At 46.0% G+C, this 9,314-nt stretch overlaps 1 protein-coding gene across 2 annotated transcripts in view; it reads left to right on the top strand.

The window, feature by feature from the left end:
* The first annotated feature begins 1,499 nt into the window (after positions 1-1,499).
* The window catches only part of BARD1 (BRCA1 associated RING domain 1), a 45,897-nt gene continuing 38,082 nt past the window's right edge, over positions 1,500-9,314 (top strand). Inside the window, exons 1-3 of one of the 2 annotated variants that reach the window (XM_048953603.1) lie at positions 1,500-1,765; positions 1,864-1,920; positions 5,425-5,570. In XM_048953603.1, the coding sequence (XP_048809560.1) occupies positions 1,548-1,765; positions 1,864-1,920; positions 5,425-5,570 (421 nt within the window). In that variant the 5' untranslated portion in view covers positions 1,500-1,547. The remainder of the gene's footprint in view (positions 1,766-1,863; positions 1,921-5,424; positions 5,571-9,314) is intronic. The other variant, XM_048953604.1, reaches the window with a different exon arrangement.

Below are 9,314 nucleotides of genomic sequence, written 5' to 3'. Positions count from 1 at the left end.
TTTTTTTGCTCCTGACTGTCTGATTGCTTATAGTAATTCACTGCAGTGGAAGACATTTCTTAGATTTCCAAGAGCACCCACTCCTTAACCTTTATAAAACTAGGGCGAATGAATCACTGGTGACTTTTACATCTTTCTCGAACGCAAGTATTTGTTCGAGGCTGGCTGCCCAGGGCAGTACTTTGCCTTAGTTAAGCTTAGTTGTAAATGTTTGTAAATGCTCACACGATGTCTCAGCACAAAGGAGACCACGCTCACACAAGTGGATTTACCGAGACGGGCAATAACCGTATTTCAGCCGGGGGAAAGGCAGACGAAGTGCTTATCTGTTTTATTGTCCTATACAGTATATATCGGCACCTCATATTTTGCGAGCATAAATGCCACGTTGACTTAAGAGCACTATGGATCATGTGGTGTTTGTAATTTTGGCTCAAACGCTTTAAACCGCGTTCAAGTTGCAGCTGGGCAGCAAGTCCATTTGCCACCTTCTGGCACAACGCACCAGGGGATCATAGAATCGCAGAATCGTTAAGGTTGGACAAGACCTCTAAGATCACCAAGTCCAACCCCAACCCACCCCCTTCATATGCAGCGATCACATCCCTCAGTGCCACATCTCCGTGGTTCTGGAACACCCCCAGGGACAGTGATAACACCACATCTCTTGGGCAGCTGTGCCACTGCCCCGCTGCTCTTTCTGAGAATACATTGTTCCTAATATCCAACCTGAGCCTCCCCTGGAGCAACTTAAGGGCCAAATGCTGGTTGCTCATTTTTTGAAGCGCACGCAAAGAGCACAGCATCCTGGCAAGAGGGAGGAGGACGTTCAGCCTGCGAGCTGCTGATGTTTCATGCCTGTTACTGGTTATTCTGTGAGTTTGTCCCACTTTCAGAGGGCTGATGGAGCAGGTCCCTGTCCCACCTGCGTCGCCTGCTATCCTTCCTTGACTGCACTGATATCACGAGCACACGATGGGATGAGGCACCACCGGGGCTGACCTTGCATCAATGTTCTCCTCGCACCTATGGCTAATAGCAGCAGCAAAAGGCAACATTTAACCTTCTATAAAAAGCCATTCAGCCGAGCTGTTTCCCACAGCTTTCACCAGCCAAATCTGCCCGCTCCTCATCGCCGTTGTGATGAAGTTCCCTCACAGAACGGGCCGTTGCACCGAGATTTATGGCACGCTGCTGGAGCTTCTCAACGCGAAATGTCAGTAAAGCCCGTTACGTATCGCTTCTGGCACTTCTACTCTATCTTTTATTTGGCTTGGGAGTTATTTCTGCCTAAAAGTGATAAATTCCCGCTGGAGCCGCGTTATGTGCTCCAGTAATTACAGCGTGCAGGGGAGGTGCGTGCAGCTCCCTCACAGCAGCCGCTGTAGGAGCGGGAGTGAGGCCGAGCCGCGGGGCGTTGCCACAAAAACACCACAAAATCGATACAGGCGCGCTCCCAGCCCGCCGCCCGCCATTCCGCTCAGTCTCCACCCCCCCCTCCGTGAGCGGGGAGAGCTGCAGTCTGAGGGCGGGCTCCCCGTGTGCGCATGTGCGCGAACGGGCGCGCAGCGCTTGGCGCCTGCGCAGTGGTGGCGGGCGGGGAATTTGGAGTGGCGACGGCGATGCGTGAGGCGCTGCGCGGCCGCTCGGGCAACAGGCCGGCCCAGGGCGGCCAGCCCGGCCCCGTCACCTCCATGGCGGGGCCGTGGGCGCACACCCGAGCAGCGCTGGACGGGCTGGAGAGGGCGCTGAGCTGCTCCCTCTGGTAACGGCACCCCCTCCCAACCCCTCCCGCTTTCTCCCCCCGGGCTCTGCGTGCCGCCGCGTTACGCCTAACGCTTTGTTTCCTTCCTCTGCCCGCAGTGCCGGTGTGTTGCGGGAGCCCGTGTCTCTGGGGGGCTGCGAGCACGTCTTCTGTCTGTAAGTAGCTCTGAGGGTGGCCCGTGCTTCTCTGCGCTGGGCCTTGTGCTGCCGGGGGCTGTGCGGGCTGTGAGAGCCCCGTCAACCCAACCGTTGTGATTCCTGGGTGCTGGTATTTGTGCTGCACGGAGTCACTAAATGGTTTGGGTTGGAGAGGACCTTAAAGAGCACTGAGCTCCAGTCTCCTGTTGTGGGTAGGGCTGCCATCCACTGCCTAGGACCGTGTCTCAGCTGGCCTTGGATACCTCCACGGTTGGGGCACCCACAGCTCTCTGGGCAGTAGTGCCAGGGCCTCACTTCTCTCTGGGTCAGGAACTTTTTCCTGACATCTAACCTGAATTCCTGCTCTTGTAGTTTAAAGCTATTCCCCCCTGTCCTATTGCTATTAGATCATATTAAAAAGTTGCTTCCCTTCTTGCTCAGAGACTCCCTTCAGCCTCCCTAGCAGCCTGCAGTGAGGTCTCTTCAGAGCCTTCTCCTCTCCAAGCTGAACAAGCCTTACTCCCTGAACTTTTCAAAGGGGAGGTGCTCAAGTCCTTTGCTTATCTTCATGGCCCTCCTCTGGACCTGCTCCAGCAGCCCCAGGTCCTTCTTGTGGTGAGGGCCTGAGATCTGGACATAGCACTTCAGGTGGGGCCTTTAAAGGACAGAGTAGAGGGGGAGACTGTTATTACTGTGATTATAGCAGAGGAGATGGTAGGCCGCTTCTAATTTCTGCTCATAAGCCAGTCTAGAGATACAACTTGTTAAAGCTGTAGTCGCTATGCCAATAATCACAGGATGGCCCAGGTTGGAAGGGACCTCAATGATCATGAATCCCTAACCCCCTTGCCACAGGCAGGGCCACCAACTTCCCCATTTAATACTAACCCAGGCTGCCCAGGGCCTCATTCAACCTGGCCTTGAACACTTCCAGGACATCCACAACCTCCCTGGGCAACCATTCCAGTACCTCATCGCTCTCATAGTAAAGAACCTCCCCGGGACATCTAACCTAAATCTTCCCTTCCTTAACTTAAACCATTTCCCCTTGTCCTGCTGTTATCTACCCTTCCAAAGAATTGATAAATTAAATGTGTAGAAAGACTCGCTGCCTGTACTGACAACTATTTACTCCTTTTCTTTAGCTTCACCTTTCAGCTGGAGCTTTCTCCTGTAGGCCTGAATACTAAAACAGTAGCAAAAGATAATTTCTTGCTTTTGTAGAGCTGATGACCGGGCAGATGCTCTCAGTGTCTCTTCCCTGTGGAATGGATCTTAGTACAAACGATTCATTTTCATCTAGACACATGGATGGTTGCCCAGTTTTGGCCCTTAATTGCTGTAGAAGGTTCTGCCTTCTGGAGCAATTCCTTGCTTCATTTCACTACCTGCCCACAGTGTACTTGGGGAAGTAAAATAAATTCCAGAAGCTTGCACAAGGTGCAATAAGTATGTTCATATCTGTCTTATAAAGTGATTTTATAGGTATAATGTGGATTGCTGGAGGGTAGCATGACAGTGGTTTAGTAAACATAATTACATTGTTGGGTATCTGAGGCCTTGTGGTTTTAAATTGGATAATGCTGGCTTATTCTAGAGGATGAATTTCAACCCCACCGTTGAAAGAATTCCTTGGTTTTAGAAAAACTGCCAAGGCATCAGAAGGTGGTGCGTGATGTGGTTTGCATTGATGAGGTTGGAAAGAGGAGCCAGTAAGATTCTTAAGGATACCCCAGCAGCTCTTCCATGCTGCTGAGAAAGCTTCTTTGCCATTATCCCAGCTGCAGTACCCAGTTGTTTCTCCTTCGTGTGTCCAACCTTTTAGTCATCCATTCGGTATCCTTTGATGGCTGGGTCTTGAATAGCAGCTGCTCTTTTACATTAATTTGATCACAAACAAACTTGGCAGGACATGGGTTGGACCTGTAGAACTGGGTGAATCGTTTCTGATCCATTGCTAAAGAAATAACTTTTTTTAATATGCCTGGGAAAGGAGTGGGGTGGATGGTAAGTGCTGGCTTATGGTGCATTAAGTGAAATGAAATGTGTGAAAGTAATGAAATGCAGTCGTCAGGTAACACGTAATGTAACTGGTTCTCTCTCAGCATGGGATTTATTATGAGCAGGGATATTTGTTAAGATTTGTTCCTGCAGTTTTGTCTGAGTAACTCTAAGTTAGCTGCAGTTACTGGCTGATGAGTGTAAAAAGCTAACAGCTTGAAGTAATTAGGAAATGTCATCGTATGAAAGTCCTGTTTCCTTTGCACTGCCTTTCGCAGACTTGGGATGCCAGAGGCCAGCTTTCCTGGAGAATGAGACCTGTGTGATTCTCATCTTTGCTCAAAGTGTTTTGTCTGTGTCACCTGGGATACATCAGAGCCAAGAGCTGTATGTCAGTCTTTGTGGTTTGAGACACAGGGCCTCAATGTTGAGGATCTTTGTGCTCCGAGAAGACTGAATGAAGTGCAAAACACCAACACCTAGCAGCAGCTTCTGCGTTCTTGTCTTGATATTATCTGAAGGCATGGATGGTATTTGTGTGATGTTTAAGGGAAAGATGCCAGTGCAGTTCTGCAAATAGTTCTCATAATGAAATTGGTAGTTGTTAAGCTTCTGGACGTATCATAGAACCCTAGAATGGCCTGGGTTAAAAGGAGCACAATGCTCATCTGGTTTCAACCCCCCTGCTATGTGCAGGATCACCAACCAGCAGACCAGGCTGCCAGAGCCACATCCAGCCTGGCCTTGAATGCCTGCAGGGCTGGGGCATCCACAGCCTCCTTGGGCAGCATGTTCCATATCGGTGTTTACAGCCTGCATGCACTGACTTTGATCTTCCTGTCCAGGTAACAGTGCTGTGGTATTACTTGCCTTCTGTTGCTCCAAATTTTTAATATGATCTGCTCATGTTTAATTTTGTACCTCTGCCTAGAGCTGTGCATTCTACATGGTGGCAAGATAGCAGAGACGTTGTTGAGATTAATTCAGTCTTGATTATGTGAAGTTAAAATATGTTTTGTAGAATAGATTGAAATTGAGAAGTTACGCTGGATGATGGCAGTAGCAAATCATAAGGTCCCCCCATTGGACTAATGAATCTAAGATTTGAAGCTTGTGTCTCAATAGTAGTATTAGCAAGAAGCTACAAATGTTACATGGCCTTTATTTAATAAACCTGTTTCTCCCCCATGTTATCTATTTATTGTTATGTAGAGACAAACAGTGATGGAACTTCAGCACACCTTGGAAATTTGGATCAAATTGTGGCTGTAGGAGTCATGTGATAACCATGACAGCACCCTGGCAAGGCTCTAGACTTAGCTTGCTTAATTACGGCTTGTCATATTGCCATGATAAATATGTCCTCTCCTGTGCTTGTGACTAGCTCGTATTTGCTTCACAATAGTAGTTTGTCAGTGTTAAGGGAAGAGATTCTCTGTGAGCGTTTGGCTCTGGAAAGGCTATATGCAAGTACAATAGATAACTTACACTGGGTAATAGATTTTTACTTTTGACTTTCAGATCTTGCATAGGTGACCATGTTGGCAAAGGGTGCCCGGTGTGCCACGTGCCAGCCTGGGTGCAAGACATGCAGATAAACCGTCAACTGGATGACATGGTCCAGCTCTGCAGCAAACTGCGGCGTCTCCTGGGTGCAGGCACCTCAGGTAAGAGCAAATATGGGCTTCTGACAGCCGTCGATTCCAGACTGCAGCGTTTCATCTTGTGTACTTTATAGAGAATGAGCAGTGCAGCCCTGTTTAAGATTCTGAAAAGCTGTTACAAACCATGTTTGGGAAACTTGATGTGAGGGGAGCTGTCTGTATGGATTGCTGGTTCTTCAAATCTGTTTTACGAAGAAATCTGCATGAGCGGGTTATCCATAATTCATTAGAATCTGTCTTTCAAAATTAGATGAAAGTAGGATATATTCCCAAGTCTTATGGCAGTTAGTTGAACACACGGGGGCACAAGTTGTGGTGTCTTGTGCTCCTAAGGGAACGCAAATGTGTAACATCCCACAGTACACACTTCCTTAGGAGGGTCTATTAAAGGATTAAGACATTATCATGCCCTTCAGTGATTTGCATGTCAAGGTATGCATGGTATCCCAGTAGTTTTCAGTTTTGGGTTTTTACACACAAAACTCTGCTCTCTGCCTAGAGAGAAAGGGGGGGCAGGTCTTAATTCATTTATTTTATTCTGGTCCCTAACAGTGAGCTAGTTTTCTACAATGGGATTTTGTCCTTGTTGATTGTACAAGAAGATTGCAGAGTCTGTGCACTGGAAATTAACGTCTATCAAATTTCAGACTGATTGTCAAAGTAGGAAAAAATGAACTGAGTGTAGGTGAATGGGTGACTCTTCTGTGAGCCTGGAGAGGAGCCTCTTATGTAATACTGAGTTTTAGAAAACACTCATTTAGTTGTCAAATGCAGAAAAAGGAATTCTTGCTTCATTGTTGCTACTTAATACGTTTGTCTAAATAAAGGATCCTTTATCAAAGTCTGTGTTCACCTTCGCGTTCATTAATGGGGCAGCTTCTTTTTGGCATCAAAATACATTGATGGGATGGGACTGGAAGCCTGTTGTCCATCTGCTAAGGAATATCTTTTCTATAAATCAAGAAATCTTCTGGAGCATAGGGAGTTCTAGGTGATGGCTTATGTGCAATGTCAGGGAAACGTCTTGGTGGTGAAGCCTTGTTAAAACCTAGCTGGAGGAGAATCTCTGGGAGGAGGCACTTGTGGTGCTGTAAGCAAACTGTTTAACATGCAGCTGGTTACAGTTATTGATACGGCTTGAACGTTGTGCAATCTTAGAGATGGAGTGACTCTTACAGAATGGTGTGAACTTTCACTGTGCTAGAAGTTGGATACTACATGTAATGCCGTAGCACTTCTAAAATGAGGTTTGTGTGGTGTGGCTTAGCCATAGAATAAGTGAGGTTCTTTTCTCATTTGTTGTGTTTGGACTTTAAAGCAGGCTTTAGGTGAATGTTTACAAGAGTGTTCTGTTTGAAGCTGAAATTATGAACTAATGGAAGCTTGCTTTCCATCACACCTCGTCTTTGCTCTGTGAAGCATCAGAGGTCATTCAGATGTTACGTAATGATGTGAAGGGAAAAAATCTGAGCTCATTGTGATGAAAGGTTCGGATATGTACATGAGTGAGCACGCTTCTAACGGAGTTGTCTCATGCTATGGGAGATCGTAGCTCCAGATTTCTGAGAACAAATCCTTCAGGATGCTTTGTCATTCTTATTTCTGGCAAATCTGTCACTTCTGGTAGACATTTGTCTTGAAGTTAATATATACAAAGTGAAATGTTTGAGTTTGGAAAATTGAGCTCTTCTTGTTTAGAAGTTGCTTTCATGTTCTTCTGGCGCTACTTCTGCCCCGTCAACAATGTTTTCTTCTTCCTTCTGTTAGAAGGTCAGCAATCATATTCCTATGGAGCAAAGGAAAAGAAGCAGAAGAAAAAGCAGTTGAAATGGGAATTGTAATGGGAATTGTTTCATACATCTGTTTTTGAATATTTGAAAAGGTTAAAGTTGAAGCCCTGAAGTTCCACGGTGCTCAGGAGGAGGGATCTTGCCTGCTAGTCCTCTGGGATAAAGGACAGCTTTCTGCACAGCTGTGTTTGTTCTAAGAAACTGTAGCAAATAATTCAGGGAAGATTGCACAAAACAAATTATCCTTCTCTTTTAATTTAAAGGGAAGCGCAGTGGATGACAGTACAGAATAATATGAGGGATGTGACTGGTGAGGACTGGCAAATAGCTTGCATTTCCTATCCACATTCTGTAGGTTAGCAAAAGCTGAGTCTCAAACTGAATTCATTAGAGATATTGCATCCTTCTCACTGCCCACTGTTGGAGATTTACAAGGATAATGGGAATCTGGCTGGCTGGTTTCATAGATGGAATATTTCTGCAACACTCTTCAGTTCTTATGCCATTACTCTTTAGTGTTGCCAACTCCAAGATCTCTTCAGAATTGTGGTTGATGGATTAACAGGCTCAATAGGGGCCAGTTTAGCAGAAGGCACTGAGATACTTCAAGACTAGCTTAAAAAAAGAAAGGTGGCTTCCTTGGAAAGAACAAAAGGTTTTCTGGGCTTTTGCTGGTGGTCTTACAGGTGAAAAAATAGCTGCCAGAATTGGTCTCTCTTCTGTTTATTAGATTAATTTATTTTTTTTTTCCAGTTGAGCAAGAGTTTTGCTCTCTATAACTTCCTGAAGGGAGGTTGTAGTGAGCTGGGGGTCGGCATCTTCTCTCGTGTCATTAGTGATAGGACCAGAGGGAATGGTTTCAAGCTACGCCAGGGGAGATTCAGGCTGGACATGAGGAAGTATTACTTTTCAGAAAGGGTGGTCAGGCACTGGAATGGATGCCCAGGGAGGTGGTGGAGTCACCGACCCTGGGGGTGTTCAAGGAAAGACTGGATGTTGTGTTGAGGGACATGGTTTAGTGGGAGCTATTGGGAATAGGTGAACAGTTGGACTGGGTGATCTTTTAGGTCTTTTCCAACCTTAGTGATTCTATGATTCTAAGAATGACAGTAGTGAAGTTTTGGTGCTGCTAAACAGCACAGAAGATGGACAGGAAAAAAGAGAATGTTTCTTGTGTGTGCACCTAGATGTTTGAAGCACTGACTCAGAGGCATGGACCAAGGTTGAGAAACTTGCTACAGACCCCAGTCCATGCAGGGCGCTTACGTTAACTCTATTTTGTGCCTTTGTTGTAGAGCAAATATTTGTTGAATACACTTCAAATCTAGTGGCTTTGGGAGCCCTATTTAAGATCATGACTTTCGTATTAGAAAGGTTTCAGTTGAAGCACTGTTCTCTTCCTCTTGACACGGGGCCTTGGACTCGATGATCTCTAGAGGTCCTTTCCAACCCCTACAAATCCGTGATCCTGTGACTGGAGAGGAGAGGCTTACACTGGATTGGAAGCATTCCATGGTGAATGTCATGAAGTAGTTTAAGACTTTATCACCTCAGTGGATGAGAAATGTTTCAATCTTCCAGCTTCATTTCAGAGCTGGGCAAATATAAACAAATTTGTGTCACTTCGTGTTGAAACAGACATGGAAGTGCAAGAGATTAGCCACAGCATAGCAACTCCAACTAGTGAGTCTGCAACAGCATGCACTGTCCAAAGTCACCTTCAACTTACATACTTCCAAAAAACATGGTGTTGTCTTAATGGCTGGTTTTAGCAGAGGGTGAAGCTCGGTGGTGGGTTATCTCTCATGCTTTTGTTTGTTTTGTTCAAGTTCAGTTTTTTTTCTCTAGAGAAGTTTCTTACTTCACATGAAAAATAACTTGAATGGAATGCATGTAGACAAGAACCCTGCAGGCAAAAATGCGTGTAGTCAGTTGCATCAACATCAGATAAAGGAGT

Source organism: Lagopus muta, chromosome 8 (assembly GCF_023343835.1).
Source record: "Lagopus muta isolate bLagMut1 chromosome 8, bLagMut1 primary, whole genome shotgun sequence".
Classification (NCBI taxonomy): domain Eukaryota; kingdom Metazoa; phylum Chordata; class Aves; order Galliformes; family Phasianidae; genus Lagopus; species Lagopus muta.
Note: the sequence above shows the minus strand (reverse complement) of the source record. Positions and strands in the feature narration are given on the sequence as shown.